Source organism: Pinus tabuliformis, chromosome Q, assembly GCF_031772625.1.
Source record: "Pinus tabuliformis cultivar Carrire ecotype Pingquan chromosome Q, CPIR1, whole genome shotgun sequence".
Lineage (NCBI taxonomy): Eukaryota > Viridiplantae > Streptophyta > Pinopsida > Pinales > Pinaceae > Pinus > Pinus tabuliformis.
The window spans coordinates 1,314,903,605-1,314,924,900 of record NC_142296.1 but is presented as its reverse complement, the minus strand read 5'-3'; the positions used below and the strand labels follow the sequence as shown (position 1 = coordinate 1,314,924,900).

The 21,296-nt window shown below is 38.6% G+C and overlaps 1 protein-coding gene across 5 annotated transcripts in view; it reads left to right on the top strand.

Annotated features, from left to right (window-relative positions):
- The window catches only part of LOC149224669 (protein SAWADEE HOMEODOMAIN HOMOLOG 2-like), a 299,733-nt gene that overhangs the window by 77,410 nt on the left and 201,027 nt on the right, over positions 1 to 21,296 (top strand). For all 5 annotated transcript variants that reach the window (XM_089386211.1, XM_089386212.1, XM_089386213.1 and 2 more), the window contains exon 5: positions 16,811 to 16,874. In XM_089386211.1, coding sequence (XP_089242337.1) covers positions 16,811 to 16,874 — 64 coding nt within the window. The remainder of the gene's footprint in view (positions 1 to 16,810; positions 16,875 to 21,296) is intronic.

The following is a 21,296-nucleotide window of genomic DNA, read 5'->3' as shown; positions in this document are numbered from 1 at the left end:
ATTAGACTTTTCTGGATGCCTGTTTCTTGGTAAGAGATGATCTCTCTCGCCAAGAAACAGACATGCAATTATGGCCAACCAAAAATTATATTCAGCACTGACGGAAATCATTAACGGGCTAACCTTCCATTGATGGCTGTCATTGCTGTTATTGGGCAGACATTCTACTATTGGGAAAGGCAGCTGACCTCCCTGTACCAGTTTTACAAAGAGAAAGGATGCCTTCTTAAACTTTCTTGCCCCTTGTGTGAATCATTATTCCATGATTCTGCCTCCATTTTTTTGTTTGCTAGTTTCTCCATGACTTGAGGCACTTGCCTTTGGCTAAGAAACTGCAACCTAGGGGCATTTAAGCCATCAAAATCACCTGAGATTGTCCTTAGACTGGGCTACAACAACCCTTAACGTGGCTGGATTTTTTGTACCCATAGGGTTTCGAACTGGTGACCTTCATGCAAGGAGTGTTATAACAGAACACCCTGTTACCAACCATTCTACATCTCGTTGTTTTGTCATTCTGCCTTCTTAAAAACATACTTCCTACCCATTAACTAATTAAACTTTTATTTGTATTTGCCCCCAATCCCATAGGCATTCTTCATTATGTAATCCTTCTTCATTTTATAATCCATAGAATTTAGAAGAGATTCTGGAGTAATCAAGTACAGACAATACAAAATTGGGACAGCTGCATGGTCTGATTCAATTAATATTAAAGATTGGTCTACCCATTGGATTGAAATATTTTCAGGAATGACTAATTTGAATGGAAAGCATGCTGATAATGGTCAACCAGCTCTTGGCTTTGATTTTATATATGGACAAAGGAAGAACAAATTATCAAGGTAGTTGTTTCAGGAGCCCTTTTGGAATCCAGACAAACGGCAGAATCTTGAATGGTCTCTGTTATTAGAATTGTTAGCAAATAATGCGTATTTCTTCTCATTTAGCATAGTTTCTTTGGATTGAGATAAGTAACCAAAACAATTTTCCATTTTTCTGGCAATCTGAAATGAGGCACTATCCATTGTAGAAAATTAAATGACCTGCACCCTTTCCCAGTTTACAAATTTTGCTAGTTGTTTTCAAGCCCATCCCACATGTTTTTACACGCTGATATAAAATTTCTAAGCATTTATTTGAAACATAAAAGAGTGCTTTTACTATTTACTTCTGCACAATACTAGAGAAAATAGCAAGCCCACAGAATGATTTAACACACTTTGTTTTGGTCAACTTGACCCTGGAAAATCCCCAGTGGGGAAAACCAGTGCTGAAGGAGGATTTTTTTTATTTAGCTTCTGGAGGAAATTTTTACTACAAAAGTCCAACAAAAGTTTATCTCTTCCCCTTTTGAAGCATCTCTGAGGTTCCTTTACACTGAATTTCTGGACTGATGTTTGCACCCATAGTATGCCTCCTTTCAGTGAAAAACATGGCATCTTATCAGCTTCTACTTGGCTGAGAATATACCCACAGAACAGTCACCTTACCCAAACTTATCTCTGAACTGAGTCTCCAACCGAAGACCAGTTCTCTTCAGCATAAACTTCAGGCCTCTGAACTGTTCCTTATTCCCAGAAATTTGAGCCTCACTGACTGTCACGGGTAGCCTTAAAACACAGACTCGTGCGCAGCAAATACACTCTTGTATTTATCAGATGTTTACCTCCCAGATTAGTGAGCAAATATGCTCCTAATCAGCTCCTTAGAATCACTGTTTAATACTCAGACAAAGCCCAGGATTCTCGCTGTCTCTGGGCCGAAAATCTCGCTGTCTCCTACAGAATATGCTGCCTGAGATTTGAGCTGTTAGAACTCTTGCCCAAACATAGGAGATACTCGACCTGTGTGCAACCAATGGTACTACTTGCCTCCACAAACCTTGAGTCCTTCTCAAGACTTAATCTCGGCTCTAAGAGAAAATTTGAACTGCTGGTGAAGATGGCTCTTGATCTCTGCTGTAGATTTTCAGAGCTCTCCTCCTCCTATCTCTTTGCTCCTCTCCTCGATGCTCTCATGAGAATAATAAGCCTCATTCTCTCCTTTTCCCTCTTTTGTCTCTCCAAAGTGAGGAGAGCCCTAACCCTTAGGTCTAATGGCTGAGATGAGATCTCAAATCATTAGGTCAAGGGTGGAGAACAATTCCCTACTTGATCCCCTCCTTATGTAGTCCCGCTTCTATTGATGAGCCTCCCTAGTACTATTATGTTTTAGTACCATGGTCACTTTTTCCTCATAAAGTCAATTTAGAATATAAAAGTCACTTTAATATATTATAATATAAAGTGTACTTAGTACTTTTTTCACATAAAGTAACTTTTAAAACACATGACTTTAATAACTTTAAGTACCTAGTACATCTCCACATAAAAAGTACTTTAGCCCCCTTGATATTAATAAACTCATGATATCACTTGGACAAAAGATGATTAATTTGTCTCCGTAGGCCAAAAGGAGAAATGCCTAGGAAACACCTCCTTGGTACGATTTTCAACATCCATTAGCAGAATTTCATCTAGAAACTGTGTCAACAAATTTTCAGCAAAAGAACTGAAGTGATTCTCAGGTGACTAAATGCTAAAGGGGAAACGACATAGAAAATAATTTACAGAATCACTATTATTCTCATGGCTTCAACATAGAAATATTAAAATGCAGACATGCAATTTAGTGTGGAAAAGGTCTGCAAAAAATCGGGATTAAATCCTAAAATTGCGATTTTTTCAACAAAAGATTTAATCCTCCGATTTTTTGCAGACTTTTTTCAGAAACGAAAAAATCGCGATTTATTCATTATATGCCCGATTTTATCGGGAGTTGACCCAAAAAGTCGGCTGTCTTGAGAGTTGAGACTCAGACAAGACTCAAGATTCAGGAGTTGATTCACTATTTTGATATGTGATGTAGCACTAGACTTCATATACATATTATATATTAGCTTTCTTTACATGTTTATGTGGAAATGCATTTATTTGATGTTGTGGATACTCTAGATGTTAAAAAAAATAAAAAAAATGAATATTTTTGTGTTTTTTTTTTTAATTTTGCCGACTTTTTCAAAAAACTCCCGACTTTAATGAGTTTTTCAACTTTTGGACCCTTGCCGAATTAATCCCGACTTTGACTTTTTCCACATTGATATTTACATGCATAATAAAGATTATATTAAATGGGGGTTATCGTACGTAAGAAATACTTACCATGTATTGTTGAGAAGAAATTAGTTTTAGGAAGTTTGCAAACAATTCTAAATTGCTGAATCAAGGAATTTATGTTTCATGCAGAATTGTCCAACAATATATTAATGATCATGTCTGTTTATAAAATTGCAAGTTAAGTATCTAATATTTTATATATGCCATGTTTAATCGAATAATTCCTAGGATTATCTTTCAGAATTTTTGAAATTTAAATATCTTTTTGCACTGTCCCCTCCATCCCACAGAATCTCCAAAGAAAATAATCTTCAAAATCGCTTTTATTCTCATGGCTTCATAGAAACATTCAAATGAAAACATGCAATTTATCTTACATGCACGATAAAGATTATATTAAATGGGGGTTTGTGATACATAAGAATGGAAATACTTACGATGTATTTGTGACAAGAAATTAGTTTTAGGAAGTTTGCAAACAATTCTAATTTCTAAATTGTTGAAATCAAGGAATTTCTGTTTCATGCAGAATTGTCCAACAATATGTTAATGATCATGTATGTTTATAAAATTACAACTTATTTGAATTATCTAATATTTTATACTTGCCATGTTTTATAGAATAATTCACAGGATTTTTTTTTTGTTGGTTCTTTCTCAGAATTTGAGTATTTCTTTGGTCTTTCCCCCTCCATCCTTTGGGATCTCTTGGTACCTTTCAGCCTTCCCTGAAATCCATCTTGCGATCCCCAATATTCTTTGCAGCATAGGTGCAAACAATCTCAGCAACCAAAAGTAATTAATGTGCTCACTAGGCTAAAAGGGATAAAAAGCCTAGTAACACCTCTCCTTGGTACTATTTCTAACACTCCCTCTTACCGAGCAAGGTGTTTCTCACCACTCCCATCCTGTCTCTGAAGAAAACATGGTTGCCTCTTGGAAAAGACTTGGTGAAAATGTATGCTACTTGCTCATCAATGGATATATACTCAAGCTTCACAGCTCCTTTGAACCCAGTCTCCGTTGAAGTGGTATCTGATCTTTATATGCTTTGACCGATCGTGAGTATTGGATTCTTAGAGAGTTTAATACAACTCTGATTATCACAGTAAATCGTAGTTGGTTTCAACATCTGACCAAATAATCCATGAAGCATCTTGCGAAGCCATAATGCCTTACACCCTGCCTGACTAGCTTCCATATACTCTGCCTCTGCACCCAATGCCACTGACTTTTGTTTCTTGCTGAACCATGATACAACTGCAGAGCCCAATGAGAAACAACATCCAGAAGTACTCTTCCGATCACTGAGACTGCCAACCCAATCTGACTCTGTGCAACCAACCAATCTAACTCCATGACATCCGACATAGTCCAAACAATGATTGACTCTGCCTTGTAAGTACCTCAACACATGTTTTGCAACTATCCAGTGTACTCTCCTGGGCTCCATCATAAACTAACTCAAAGTGTTGACTACAAAACAAATATCCGGTCTAGTGTTGACTAGATACATTAATGAACTGATCAACTGGCGATATAAAGTGGGATCCACTAACCCAGAATCAACATCATGCAACTTCTTCCAATTGGTGATCATAGGAGTAGCCATAGGCCTGCAACCATCCATACGAAATCTCCTCAAGATATCTCCTGCATACCTGCCCTGACCCACAAAGATGTGCCCATCCTCCTGCCAAACCTCCAACCCCAAAAAGTAATGCATCAACCCCATATCAGTCATATCAAACTCTGAAGCAAGATCTCTCTTGCAGTGCTGGATGAGTCTGTCCTCCCCTATAATAAACAAGTCATCCACATACAATACCAGAATGAGTGGATCGTCACCTACCAGGATAAAGTATAGGTTTGGATTTACATCACTCTTCTAGAAACCCATCTGTTGCAAGTAGGCATCTATCCTCTCGTACCATGCTCTCGGTGCCTACTTCAATCCATACAAGGCTTTCTTCAGCCTACAAACATGAGACTCCCTCCCATGCAACTCAAAGCCCTCAGGTTGCTCAATGTACACCTCTTGTATAACACCTTTGAGAAAAACAATGTTCACATCCATTTGGTGAATCCTCCATCCCATCTCAGCTGCTATAGATATCACTGCTCTAATGGAAGTATAACGAGCAACCGGTGCAAAGGTCTCCTCATAGTCAATTCCCTCTAGCGGTAAGAACCCCCGCACCACAGACCGAACTTTGAACTTCTCCACGTTGCCATCCATAGCATGTTTGATCTTGTAGAGCCACCTAGAAGTCACAACTGACTTCCCATCAGGACATGGAACTACCTCCCAGACATCATTCTTCATGATAGAGGTATACTCCTCCACCATGGCATCCCTCCAGATATGATGTCTAGCAGCCTCCTCAAAACTAGTTGGCTTTGTCTCTGCAACATCTACCACAAAGCCACCCAACCTCTCTGGTGGTTTGCTCTCCTTCACTGACCACTTGGGTCTCCCCATTGCCTCCTGAGCTTCCTTTAGGGTCTCACGAAGCCATCTTGGCTTCCTCTTCCCTGCAGTAGTCTCCTGTGGTGGTATGGGAAAATCCTCAATTGGTGCCACTCCTTTAGGCGAGGAAGGCTCTGAAATAACCAAAGGAGATCTTGAACTCTAAGAAACTGTGCTTGATGAACCTGGTACCAGGCAAGACTGTGCCCTGTGAACCTCTTGATCCGGATGTACCACCTGATGTACCTGAAACTTGTGGTGTGCCCCCTGCTGAGGAGCCTGCTGCTTTACCCGATCAACCTCTCGAGACCTCCTTAAAGCCCTCTCTTCCTCAAATGTCACATCCTGTCTCAAGACTATCTTCCTTTGTGCAGGAAGATACATACGGCAGGCTCTGCTGTTCTCACTATAACACACTAGGATACCCCTGTCTGCAGTGGGTTCCATCTTCGTCCTCTTCTCCTGAGGGACGTGTGAATATTGAAGGCATCCAAATATCTTGATGTGCCCAACTTCCGGCTTCTTGCCGGTATACACCTCCTCAGGAATCTTGCTCCCCATGACTCTGTGTGGGATCCTGTTCTGCAAATAAACAACAATGTTACACGCCTCAACCCACAACAAGAAAGGTAAAGTTTGATCATGCAACATAGCTCTAGCTTCACCCACAATGGCCCTGTTCTTCCTCTCTACCACCCCATTCTTCTGAGGCTTACAAGGCATAATGAGCTCCCTCTTGATGCCAACACTCCCACAAAAATCCCTCATCTCCACGAAAGTGTACTCACCCCCATTGTCTGATCTCAACACCCTGATTTTCCTCCCTTGTCTGGTTCTCCAAAAGAGCCTTAAACTCTTGGAATCTCCAGAAGACCTCATCGTTAGTCTTCAGGAAGTAAATCCAGGTCCTCCTGGAGTGGTCATCAATAAATGTCTCATAGTGCTCATATCCACTCAATGAAACATGGGACATAGGATTGCATACGTCAGAATGAATCAAGTCAAGTATACTTGTAGCTCTGTTGTCATTGCTCTGGAAAGGTGTCTTGGTGTACTTTCCCAAAGCACACCCCCTGCACACATCATGATGCTCTGTGTTGAAGTCAGGCAACCCTATAACCATCTCCCTCAACATTCTGAAAGCTCCATGGTGCAAGTGGGCCATCCTTCTGTGCCACAACTCACATAACTCACTGCCACTGGTTTGCGCTACCATAGCTCTAAGAGCCTGAAATAAAAGTTTGTATAGTCTCCCACTACGAGCTCCAATCACACGAATAGACTCGATACTGGATAACCTGGGATATTGTTGACACCTAATCCTTGTGATTGGGTAAATTTATGTAAATAAATAAATAGGAAATATGAACAGTCATCGGGAGATGAACTGAACAGTCTCTCCCTCATGTATATAATGAAGACCTACCTGATGGAATAATATAGTCGAATCATTTTTGCCTTATGGAGTTACTACCTGGCCTGACATGGTATCAGAGCCAGCTCCCAAAATAGTTGTAACTCCCACTGCCCAGTGCTCTCTATCCACTGCCAACTGCTCTCTGTCCCCTCACAGTTCTTTGTTGTATGCTGTATGATGCTGCCAAAATTCTTTTGAACCATACGCTGCCTGTTTATAAACGTTGGTAGCCTGCGCCTGACATTCACCTGAACAATGCATGATGAATCGCTGCTCCACGTATTCTATGCTGAAACATTCCTCTGCCATATTCTCTGCTGAAATGTTCCCAGCCATATCCTCTGTAGTAGCATTTGGACAGACCCTATATTGAATGCGTTGTTACGCTGCTCTCTGGTATGGCTACTCTCTGGTGTCAAAGCGCTGCTCCTCCATCCTCAAATTAGGTATAGCATTCTGCGAGTACACCCCGTCCTGGTTTGCTCACATGTCCTTAGCTGCTTGATACCTCCCACTTTAATTACATTTCAAGCATATTCCACTGTCTCTACTAGCGTGCCGTTGCTGTTCGAGCTGCAGAAACCGGGTCTCGTAGCGCGGTTTGGCAGTCAGGGTCGCTGTCGTTAGGCATCCGAGGAAGGGATGGGGTTTGCATTCTTTGGAGTCAATTAGAAAGGGAGCCTTTGTTTGTGAGTATGCACGTGAACAATTGAAGCTAGAGAAAGGCAACGACGTTATGATGATTCCATTTTGAGCAAGCACAATTTTCGTTCTGCTCTTTTGGTCATAAGAGAGCATTTGCCTTCGGGTAAAGCATGCATGCGGATGAATATTGATGCCACAATTTTTTTTTGGTGATAATGCTTACAATTTCGTGGCAACGATTGCTTATTTCTTGGGCTCGTTTGCGCCTCCCGGGGCGTTTGTTTGGCTGGAGTATGTGTTGTTAGGAGTCGTTTGTGTAAAGATTACAATCATGCTTTACATTAAGTCTTCATCTTACTGGTAGTTTCATCTCAATGGCAGATGCGCTGATACATTTTGAATGATTGAGTTGTGACACAATATCTGATAATTGCAAATTGGCATCGTTGGTTTTATATGAAAGAGAACAGTATTATGAATGGAATTGAGAGTGCAAATATGACTGTTCTATGTTCTTTGGCCTTTTTTTAGTGGACGCAGTGCTTTATGCTGTTGAGGATATTTTTTTTTGGACTTAACGCTGTGCAGATGAATATGAATTGACATTTGAGTTTGCTGTCCAGTCACATCAGAAGTATATTTTTTTTTCCATTAAGAGTAAAAGTTTTGCAGCAGAAGTTTTTTTTTGCTACAGTATGCATTCAATCATATCCATGGTGGGAATAGTTCTCACTGGCAAGGAGAACTATCTTGAATGGTCCCGGATGATAAAACACACCCTCATTTTCAATGAGTTGTGGAAAGGAGTGTGTGTCGGAGATGGAGACAATGAACCAGTACAACCTACCTCAGATAAAGAGCTCGTCATTTGGGAAAACAAGAACAACAAAGCTTATGCATTAATCGCAACATCTGTAATGAAGAGGTGAGTCGCCATATTTCGTCATATTCAATTGCCTTTGAAGCCTTACAAAAGCTGAAAGAACTCTATGACTCACATTCTGCACTTGAAGTTGTTCAACTCATGATTAAACTCTTCACTCTTGAACTGCAAAATAATGATCCTCTTGCTCTTGCATCTGAAGTAAAGTCTATAATGCATGATATCAAATCCACTAAGGTTGAATTAGATATTCCTCTTATTGCTTTTCTCAAGGCACTTTATCCTACTTACTCCAATTATCTCGAGTCATTGCAAGCAAATGGAAATCTCAAAGATATAACCTTTGACTCTCTTGTGAAAAGGTTTGTTGAAAGAGAGAAAGCTTTTGGAAAGAAGACAACCCCTGAATCTTCTGAAGAGACTGTATGCCTTGCTCATAAAGAAAAACATCCTGCTCAAGATTCTACAAGAGGAAGAGGTGGACGAAGAGGAAGAGGTGGACGAAGAGGAAGAGGAAGATATTTCAGAGGCAGGGGGGGCAGACATTCTCAAGGAGAAAAGGCAGATTTGCACTGTATTCGCTGCAAAAGAAATGGATCACATGATGCCTCTACATGCAAGCTACCATGGGACAAAATTGAGCAGAAAAGAAACCAACAGAAAGGTAAAACTAATGATACAGACAAAGGTAAAGCACCTGAATCCGCTCACTATGTTGTGGCACAATGTAACATTGGAGTAAATGAAGATTTATTTAATGCTTCACTTGCTTCTTGGAAAAATGATTGGTTGCTTGATTCAGGAGCAACCTGCCACATGACTCATAGAAAAGATTTTTTTGAAGATTTCACTGACAATGTTGATGGAGCAGTGTATTTTGCAGATCAATCAAAAATCAAGCCATCAGGGCTTAGCACAATCAGGCTTAAATTGCCTGGTCTTCCAGACTTTCTTCTGCATCATGTTCTATATCTCCCATAGCTCAAAAGAAACTTGTTGTCCTTGGTCCATATCCGCCAGCAAGGTCACTCCATTCATATGTTTGATGGCAAGCTTGAGGTAAGAAAAGCATCTGACCACTCACTTGTCATGAGGGGAGTAGAAGAAGAAAGGCTTATCAAGCTGCAAGGAACCTCTGCTCATGCACAACATTTCTCATACAATTCTCATCATGAAGAAGGTACACTTCCATCAAGTTTATTATGGCATGCTAGATTTGGACATTTGAACTATGACAGTCTCCGCATGTTGAAGAAAAATGGTGTTGCTGGTTTGCCTACAACTCCTAGGAAACTTAAGCAATGTGATGCTTGCATTCTAGGAAAGCATAGCAAACATTCTTTTCATGATTCACATTCAAGAGCACATAGAAAACTTGTACTCATTCATTCAGATTTATGTGGTCCAATGCCTGTTCCTTCTGCAAATGGAAATAAATATATCATGACATTTATTGATGACTACACCAGAATGTGTTGGGTTTATTTATTGAAGAGCAAATCTGATGCTTTTCAAACATTCAAGAATTTTCATAGTGGATTGAAAATGATGCACAATCTCATATTGGGCCTATTCGCACTGATAATGGAAAATAATATACATCAACTGAATTTGAAAACTATCTTCGCCAACATGGGATCAAATATCAAACAACTGTGCCTTATAATCCCCAACAGAATGGTGTAGCTGAAAGAATGAATAGGACAATCTTAAATATGGTACGATCTATGCTCTTCTTCAAGAATGTAAAGATAATGTTTTGGGCTGATGCTGTTCTATGTGCTGCATATATAAAGAATAGATGTCCATCTAATGCTATTAGAAACAAGACTCCTTATGAAATGTGGTATGGATATGTTCCTTCGGCAAAGCATCTCAGGGTCTTTGGTTCCACCTGTTATGCCTTGATACCAAAGGTACATAGAAACAAACTTGGTGCTAGAAGTTGTAAGTGTATCTTTCTGGGATATTCATACACCTCCAAAGCATATCGCTTCTATGCTGAAGTAAATAAGAAGTTTGTTGTATCTAGAGATGTAATTTTTCTTGAATCATCCAAAACTGACAATGTTGTTGAGCGGCAACTTGATCGCTTGGATAGATTCGCAAAAGCAAAATCATTTCAAGAATTTGATAATCAGATTCCACATCTTGAAGGGGGGATTCCTATACTAGATCAACATGTGGAGTCTTCTTCTGAAGAACACTCTCCCCTACATGGAACTCCAACAACGGATGATGCTTTAAGTGATGTAATTGATAGAATTGGGAGACTCAATCTTGATTCAGGCTCAATTCAATCAACGGAGCAGCCTGGACCATCTAAAAAAGGTCCCCCAAAGTGGGTGACAAAGACACTTGAAAGTGTTCATCCTGATGAAGTTGGAAAGACAGGAACCAGAAATTCAAATTGGCAAAATGGAGGTGATGTAGATGACTCTAATTCACTTGTTGATATGAATGTTTCTTATGATTGTGAATTGAACTTGTCTACAGATTTTGAACCAACGTCCTTCAAAGAAGCTGCTTCTCATATTGAATGGAAAGAAGCAATGCAAAAGTAGTATGATCCCCTCATAAAGAACGACACTTGGAAGCTGGTTGATCCTCCATTAGGAACCAAACCAATAGGCTGCAAGTGGGTCTACAAGAACAAGTATAAAGCTGATGGCTCACTTGACAAGCACAAAGCTAGGGTTGTGGCAAAAGGTTTTGGACAGAAGGAAGGGGTCGATTATGAGGAGACTTTTGCCCCCACAGCAAAATGGGCTACCATCCGGACACTCTTTGCACTAGCAGCTCAGAACAGTTGGAAAGTCCATCAAATGGATGTAAAAACTGCTTTCTTGAATGGAGATCTAAAAGAGAATGTTTTTATGTCCCAGCCTGAAGGATTTGCTGTGAAAGGACATGAACATAAAGTATGCAAACTTGTGAAGTCCTTGTATGGCCTCAAACAAGCACCGCGAAGCTGGTATGAAAAACTAACTGAGCATCTTTTGAAACTCAATTTCAAACATTTTGATCTTGATGATGCAACTTTATTTGTCAAGAAAGTTGGCAAAACAGTTGTATATCTTGTGGTATATGTAGATGATCTTTTGATGACAGGGAACAATGAAAGCTACATTGCATCCATAAAGAAGGAATTGGGGAAAAGTTTTGAAATGATTGATTTGGGCTATGTTCATTACTATCTTGGCATTGAAGTAACCCAACATCCAAAGTCCATATTTCTTTCTCAAAAGAAATACATTGGAGATCTGTTGAACAGGTTTGGCATGACAGAGTGCAATCCTCTTACTACTCCAATGGAACAAAACTTAAAGCTCACATCTATTGAAGGAAAATAATTTGAGGATGCAACAAAGTATAGACAGCTTGTAGGAAGTCTCAACTACCTAACTACTACCAGACCAGACATTTCGTTTGTTGTTGGAATCCTCTCCAGGTTTATGCAAAAGCCTTGTGAGGGACATTGGTTTGCTGCAAAAAGAGTTCTAAGGTACTTGAAGGGAACTCAAGACTTTGGAATCAAGTATACATAGGTGGACGACTTCAGTTTGATTGGATACTTTGATTCAGACTTCGATGGAGACAAAGAAACTGGGGTATCAACTTCAGGATATGCTATGAGTCTTGGATCAGGAGCTGTCTCTTGGAGATCACGCAAACAATCAGTCCCAACAGATTCCACAATAGAAGCAGAATACGTGGCAGCAGCTGAAGCAACAAAAGAAATTGTGTGACTCAGGAAAATTCTTGAAGATTGTAGGTAAAACAAGTACAATCAACTCCACTCATGATTGACAATACCTCTGCAATAAAGTTGGCCAAGAACCCAAAGTTCCATGATCGAACGAAGCACATCAATACTAAATATCATCTGATTCAACACCATGTTGAAGCCAAAACAATCCATCTCCATCATTGTTCCACAAATGAGCAAATTGCAGACATCTTCACCAAAGCGCTTGGAAGAGAAAAGCTTGAACGATTCAGAATGATGCTTGGACTCACCAACATCCCTTCAAAATAAGGGGGGGAATGTTGATACCTAATCCTTGTGATTGGGTAAATTATGTAAATAAATAAATAGGAAATATGAATAGTCATCGGGAGATGAACTGAACAATCTCTCCCTCATGTATATAATGAAGACGTACCTAATGGAATAATACAGTCGAATCATTTTTTCCTTATGGAGTTACTGCCTGGCCTGACAGATATATCAACACTTGTCCCTTTCAGAACAGTACCTCATACCCCCTGTACTCCAAGCTAGAGATTGATATCAAACTCTTCTTCAACCTTGGAATATAAAGAACATCTGTCACCTTCAGAGGAGGTGATGACTCCCTCTGAAATGAAACTATTCTCATACCTGCCACCTTGACTTTGGAGTTGTTGCCAAGCACAACCCCCAAGTTAATGTCATCCTCCAAAAGGCTTGTGAAGTTCTCTCTAACTCCGGTCATATGGCAGGATGCACCATTCTATATGAACCAAGCACGGGAAGATGTGACATGAGTGGCCAAACTCACCACCAAAGCACACTTTGAATCAAACATAACCGCAAAATATCCACATCTTCTGAAGCTGCAACTCCCTATTTCTTCTTACCCTTCTTGTTGGGACACTGAACAACATAGTGGCCCATCTTCCCACAAGCAAAGCATTTCACATTGCTCATGTTCTTCTCCTTAGCCTTTTGCTTCCCCTTCTCCTGCTTTGCTACACTAGAAGACCCCTTCTTGACCTTCTTTCCCTTCTTGCCCATTGCCGCAAGAGCAACATTCTCCTCTTCTCCCCCCCACCATTCATGCTGCGACCCCTCGCACTCCTCCTGATCTCCTCCTGGATGAAATCATCCTACATCCTCCTCCAAACAGGAAAGTGCTCTCTGGCTACCGAGTCATGGATAAAGCCATCCCACTTCTCGGCGAATCCACTTAAGGCAAATCCTAACCAACTGCTTCTCTGGAACAACCTCTCCAATGGCAGCTAACTCATCCTTCACCCGTGAGACTCTAGTGAGGAAAGAAGTGACATTGTCGGTCTTGGTCATCTTGGTGTCGCGTAGTTTTTGTCTCAACACCATCTTCTTGTTCTCATTAGAACTTTGGTGCAAAGAGATCAAGGACTCCCACATCTGATATGCATATCTCATCCCTGAAACATGAGGGAATAAATGGTCCTTAATGGCATCTAGAAGGATCCTCTTTGCCTTCACATTCTTCTTGTTGAACTCCACCAACTAAGTTGGATCAGTGGGTGCTTGCACAACTGCTTCAACAACATCTCACACTTCCACCTCCTCCAGTAAAAGCATAATCCTCCCCTTCCATGGGCCAAATTTTTTAGCCCCCATGAATCTATCTTCTACTCTCAACCCAGTAGCCATGACCCTACAACCAACAAAATGAAGCAAATCTAGAAGCTAGAACCTTCCTCACTCTGAACTGTTGAAGTCTTTGGGTGTCGGGGAAAGTTTCAAAGGTATTGGTTCACTGTTTGAAGACTTTAGATGCTTGCTACCCTCTTTATCAGCTAACTGAAATTTGAGATTTGAGCCTCAACTTAGCTTTCATACCATGTAGAAAATTTATGATTTGCACCCTTAACCTAGTTTACAAGTTTGCATGTGTTTGTTTAGGCCAAACCCACATGTTTTGTTCGAGTCAAAAAATGATATACCCAGGATAAATATAAACTAGGATATACATGAAGTTTAAGTTCTAATTATGACCATTATATCTAACAAAAAATGCTCTAATACCATGATAGAATATTGATAATAATTATGAGGGAGCGTAAGAGAGTGTTGAATTATAGGCAATATGGTTCATTATGAAAAAGGTAAAATATAGATCTTCATAAATAGCAGATATAACTCCCTAAAGGTGCATGAGTTCATCGAATTCATTACCTAGGCAAGTATCTTGTTCGAGAACCATTTGGTATTAAACCCTCTGATGCTCTAGGTGTGAGTGAACTGATGTGTTGTTTGGCACCTCTGCCATGGTCTCGAGTGTAGAGATCAAGCTTCTTGGTTTCTGAGTTATCATTAATATCCTTTTCATTTTTTTTTATTTGCATTTTGAAAATTGTATCAGGACCTTTGTTTTTTTTATATAGTTGCATCAATCTCAGACATCCAAGCCCCTTCTTCTCATGGGTGCATAAAGTATGGACCTTTTTGGGTACATGTAATAGCCATCTCAAAAGAGAGGAATATAGAGGGCAAATGAATGGAGTATGTTAAAGTATGGAAAGGACATGGGCATGTTACCCTTATCAAGGCTCCACTTTAGTACCCCTTTTCCCAAGAGTGGCAACACTTGACCAGAATACTTATGATGATCACTAAGGTGAAACAAGGCAAAAATCATATCTTCCCAGCATCATGGTTCATCATCTTATTCAATCCGTGATCCCTACTTATATGCCAGATACATTAAACAGAACACCTCATATGAAACAATGGCTGATGTACCTCTTGTGTGTTGGGTCACCATCATCATATGAGTGAGAGCGACTATATATTTGTGGGTGACTACCTGTGGAGAATGCTGGAAATCATCATTGGGACCACTGTTTATAATGTGGATCATCGAAAAGAAATATCCTCTAGTTTCCTCTCGAAGTGAGGGGCTAACGGGATGATTCTTCACTTTTTAGTGGGTTGGCTCCTACGAATTCAAGATGTTGACACCCTTTCTCTGAGTGGGGCCCTCGAGGTACCACCTGACAATGTCGAGCTTCTCCACATGACTTTGGACCACTCTGACAGTGTTAACCTCACAGCGATTCCTTATTCTTGAGAGTCCTTTATTGACAGATCCTTTTCTTGTATGACCACTTGAGTGCTGCCTTTTTAAAATCACACATATGGCAGGATTTCTCTTCCGCTACAGATACCAACTCATATACTGGTATTCACAATGGAAACTTGTCTTACAGTGTAAATTTTTTTGCAGATGTTCAATCCTGCATTTCATTTTCAATAAGATTTAGTATTGCTAAAATAAAAATACTTATCTTTGTGCTTGGTTTGCCTATTTTATTGCCTCTGTCCACTTCTGTTTGGTTAGCGGTCCCTTGATACCTGTCACAACAGTCTGTTGGCTTCTTCACTTGCTTCCTCCTCCATTATGGCTCCTTCATTGTGGATCTGATGCCATCTGAGTTTTACACACACAAGCATGGACAGGAATACACATCAGAATGAGAAAGAGCAAATTGATTCATTATTATGCACTGTCTCATTACATAATTCGCAATTACTTAACCATTTGACTTCTACATCAAATCACTCAATGTTTCAGATAACAAATTTACATTTTTCAATGTTATGAAGACATTCCATAATCCTGCATAGAGTGCTCAAAAAAGGATATACCCAGGATAAATATAAACTAGCCATACATGAAGTTTAAGTTCTAATTATGACCATTATATCTAACAAAAAATGCTCTAATACCATGATAGAATATCGATAATAATTATGAGGGAGAGTAAGAGAAAGTGTTGAATTATAGGCAATATGATTCATTTTGAAAAAAGGTGAAATATATATCTTTCAAAAATAGCAGAGATAACTCCCTAAAGGTGCAGGAGTTCATCGAATTCACTACCTAGGTAAGTACCTTTTTACATGTTTCCACTCAAAGTTAGATTTTTACTAGCTTGATCCTAAGTTACATTTTTACTTTTACGTTTGACTTGTATTTATTTTATTCCTTAATGTTAACATTATTCATTACATTTCTAATGAAATGTATCTTGGATACATTATTGAGGCAAGTATATGGCTTCCACTGTTTTTTCTCACAACCAATATTTTTTTTGTACTGTTTAGTATGAATCTGAATTGCTGTCTGCAAGTCCCAGTGAATACTGGACATTTTTGTAAGATTTTCTTCCCAGTTGTGGATATTTCAGAAAGATTGTAAGCATTATAGTATATAGCATTTTAATTTTGTTCTGTCCTAGAAGATGGTCTCAGCACATCATAAATCTGACACACACAAGTATTGTAATCGAGTTCCTTCATTTCACTTTACAATTTTTATGTTTTGTATAAATATGCTTTGATTGACTGTGCAATACCTGTGGGTTCCTGAAGCATTTGGCTAAAACTTTGTGTTTGGTGTCTATGCTGACAAGTTCATAATATCGCAATATGGATGACAAACTTTGCTTAACGCAGTTTCTGGCTTTTGTCTGATATATAGGAAGAAAGGTTCCAGATAGTCAAAAAATGGAATTTGAGGCAAGGTCTGCAAGAGATCAAGCATGGTAGGTCGATATAGTGATTTCATTTCCAAATTAGAAAAGTTACTCATCTTGCTGACATGATTCTTTAGACTTTGCTGTTTTTCTTTCAAAAATGCCGTCGAAGTCCTGTGAACTTTCTCTTCATTAAAAGAAGTTCAAGACATGATTCTTTAGGCTTTGCTGTTTTTCTTTCAAAAACCTCGAATCAGAAAATCAGTAGAAATTCTTCATTGCCTTCGAGGTCCTGTGAACTTTCTCTTCATTACAAGAAATTGCAGAAGAACTAATGCTTGTGATATTAAGTATAAAATGAAAGTAGATGTTTATGCAATACGGTCACTTTCAGTCACTTGGTTTATGCTTGGGCTTAAATTCAGCCACAGTGTAATTCAAAACAGATTTGTCAAGGATTTTTTTTATAATAAAACTAGCCATTAAATGATATATATTTATAATGTTGTAGATATAAGGTTTTTAATATATATAACTTGCCTATTACGCATGTCTAAAGTTAACAACCTCTTTTTTTAATGATGAAATGCACATATTGGGGAAACCCAGTGGGCACTGTTACCTACTAAGTTCCACCTAGTAGGATGTGAAGATCCCATGGCCTAATGCGAAGCATTTGAAAATTTTTCAAATGATCAGAAGTCCAGCAGAGCATTTTTGCCTTTTCTTCTCTCTCTTCTACTGCTTTCTTCTCTCAAATTCCGTATCCCCATGGGGGAATTGTAATAAATGAATGCTAGTATGATGAACTTATGTAACAAACTTAAGCAACGTGCGACCTGGTTACAAAGTAAGTCCATTTTAAAGTGTTTTTTCACTTGATTAATTATTTTCGTTTTTTAGCAATGAATAACTAGTTGAGTTTTTTCACTCATATACCTCCAAAGCTGGAGGGTGGCTTAATAACTGGGCCTTGAGTATGTCCTGATGTTTAGGGTCAATGTATATTACCATGCTAGGTCATATTTAGAGTCTTACGAAATTTGACCAAGTTTTTCTTGAAATTTTTAAATAATTAAAAATTCCCGTAGGACGAGATTTCTAATTTATTGTCTATGTAATAATGTAAATAAGTGGTGCTAGGAAATTTTGGTGGCTTGTGAGTGCTCAAAATTTATGCTCAGAGCACCAACATTAGGATAGTATCCTAGTACTCACTTTGAGAGTCAAAAAATGATTATTTTCTCATGAAAACCCAAATTTACTCATAAAAGTGGAGAAAAGGACAAGAACATTGCAAAACTTAATAAGTGGGGACACATTAAAATTATGTTCCAAGTCAAAAGGCCAAAAGGCCTAATACAAGTGACATGACAATCAAAGTGTAATTCAAAGGATGACTTGGAGGCCACCTAAGCTAAGGGAAAATTGCTACCTTCAATTGCCAGTCAGGGGGGCTAAATCCCACTGAAATAGCTGCCAAGTCAGTCAAAGTTGGGGCCCGAGTTATAGCTGTTGGTGTAGTGGCATTTAATGGACAGTTAACTATGAGTGATTGGGAGTTATCCCCCACCTCACTCCACTTGCACCCACACTTTTCTCCATCACTCAATACGCAATAGTCCTAGTAGAATCATGCTGGCAGATTAGCAGACCCACACAGGAAATAGAGGAAAGTCTCCACACAACAGGAAAATCACCTTCTATTTTGATGAGATTTTGGTGGGATTTGCTTTGAGTTATGTGGGTAAAATCCCCCCCTTGTCTCCCCCCTTTTCTCCACACTTGATATAGGACTAGTATGCACCAACAATGAGGGGATACGCTCAGCCAGCCTTGAGGGCACTCACTGCCACCTACAGGCAGTCACACAACAATCTAACACTTTGAGAATTTTTTGGGCCTCTTGGGATCTTCTCCCAAAACTCTATACAAGTAGCCCATTTGCTCTCATTCCTGCTCTGTTTTAATTTTGCTATATTATTGATAATACAAGAAGATTTTGGAGGTCAATGGTCCATTGCTTTGTGTGGTTTGCCATGTGCTTAAGTTGAGGTAACTTGTTGATTTTTATGCTATTTGTTTTCAAGTTGGTAATCTAGGTCTTGATAAGGACATTGTTGTCCAAAGGAGAGAGTAGCAATTGCTTGGTATTCTTTTGAATTTTTGCATTCTAGATTTAACTATTATGTGTTTTTAGGTTGAGTAACATGTTTAGTTTATCATTATACAAAATTTCACTTATGTTGCTTATCTTGTGGCCAAGATCTTAAGTGGTTTTCAAGTACCTTAAGCTTGAAGTGGGGAAGTCCTTGGTTGAACCATCCACCTTCAAGAATCTTAAGGAGCATTAGTCCCAATTGGACCAAGAACTCTCAAAGGGCTTCAAAAGGGCCTTCAAAGAACCCTTCATTTCTTTCTCATAAAACTTTATTATCATTCTTTGTTTGTGTTTCATGATCTTCATTGAATATCTAGCAAACTAAGGGCTTTTGTTTGTGGTTGTCCCAACAGTCATAAATCAAAAGGTAAAAGCTGATTGAAATCAGCTCTTCTTAGTTGCTCTAGAATAGAATTCCATTTAATTGAATAAAAATTCTGCTTATAAATTTTTTAACGAAGATTTGGTGCTAACATTGCGGATGTTTAAGGATTAGTTTTGGTATCTTTCACGTTGCATGTTTGCTGGTTTTGTTTTGTAGATCCATAAAAAGAGGAGTGTTGTTGCATTGTGCCAAACGTTTTGAAGATTGGAGCATCAAAAAAACTACCATTGGACTGCTGATTTTAGAACCACCATTTGTGCCTTATAAACCCCCTGAAAGGGCTTTCTTCACCCAAGGATCCTCCAAGGAAACCATTGTAATTTTGTAAGGAAAGTTCTTTTTTGGGTTTGCCAAAAGATCCATTTTAACTTGTCAAAATTTCTCTTAACTTGCAACTTTTTGGGGAAGAACATGTGATTCCTTCGAGGGAATCTTGTTGTAAGCTCTCTTCAAAACACATTTCAATCCCTTTTCCAAAGGGATCCATTGTAACTTCTCTTTTTCTCCATCCCTCATTCTATAAGAGGGATTTAATAAAGAGATTATTTTCTTGGGTGTTAGAGGATTTTTCCCCTGAACATCCCCCCTTCCCCATTTGGGGAAGTATCTCTTATGGTGTTTGAATGATTTTCATTTCTTGTTGAACTAAAGTAGAGTAGCATAGTCACACTAAATAAGTGGCTAGTTCTCATTTTTGCATCTAGTTTCTCCTATCCAATCTTTTCTATTATTTTAGGCTATGTAGCTTAACTTGCAATTCACTCATGTAATCATTTCTTACTTCATTGCATCAATCTAGTTTCGCTTGATCTCTTATCATTTGCTCTTCAATTTAGTCATTTTACTTTGCATTTTAGGCAATTCTATAACTAATAACTAATCTATCTTTAGCTTTGCTGGTTGAAGTAGTAACTTTGAACCTTCTTTTCTCTGAGACTTCTTATTTTAAGATCGGGGCCCCGACAAGGATAAATTTTCGGGAAAGAGTTGAATTGAAACTTGTTTTAATATTACAATCTAGTTAACAATCTGACTTAACTTTAAAATAAACTAGGAACACATTCATCTACATTTATCTTGCAACATTGGTACTTGAATTCTTGTCTCATTTGCCCTCTTATTTTTCAAAGTTTATCTATTTCGGGTGGTTGTCATTACTTCAGGTACATACATTTTGTTTACAAAGCATATTGTTCCAAGTACTCTCTTTTTCAAGTATTTACATTTGTAAGCACTTCATATTGAGCATTCTTGTACTTGCTTATTTTTATTGCAATATTTACTTTTAAAGCATTTGCATTTTGGACATTTATCTTTTGAGTATTTATTTCCAAGCTTTACTTCAAAGTCATCTTCTTTTGTAACGACCACTAGTCATATACGCAGTGGAAATATTAAAATACTTCGTAGACAAATATATCCATCGTAGGATTGTAAGTGTAAATTGTATATTATATAAAGAATTGATGTAGGATGATTACAAATGAGAATAGGGGTCTTGTATACATAGCCAGGTAAGTACCCTTTCACGAACAGGGATGTCTCTAAGACATGCTTTTTCATTAATAACTAACTAACCATTAGTTAATTTACTTATTATTTATTATTATATTTATATTATTATGATTGTTATTTATTATCTATTTTTACATAATTTATGTTCATAACATTGCCTTCTCCTTCAAAGAGCTTTGTCCTCAAAGCTTACTCATTAAGGATCGGATCTCTTTTGTCGTTCAGAATATCTTCTTGTTTTTGAGCTTTTATCTTTGTTGATACAAGGCGATATGATGTTCTGAGCGATAGACAAAATTGTTGTATTGAAAACGGATTAGACCATCCTAAATTAATCTTCTGGGGAATCTTCTGATCCTTGGAGATGTGTGGTGAATAGTTATCGTATGACCGGATTGAGCTCACTTCAATATTATTCGGAACATAAGTT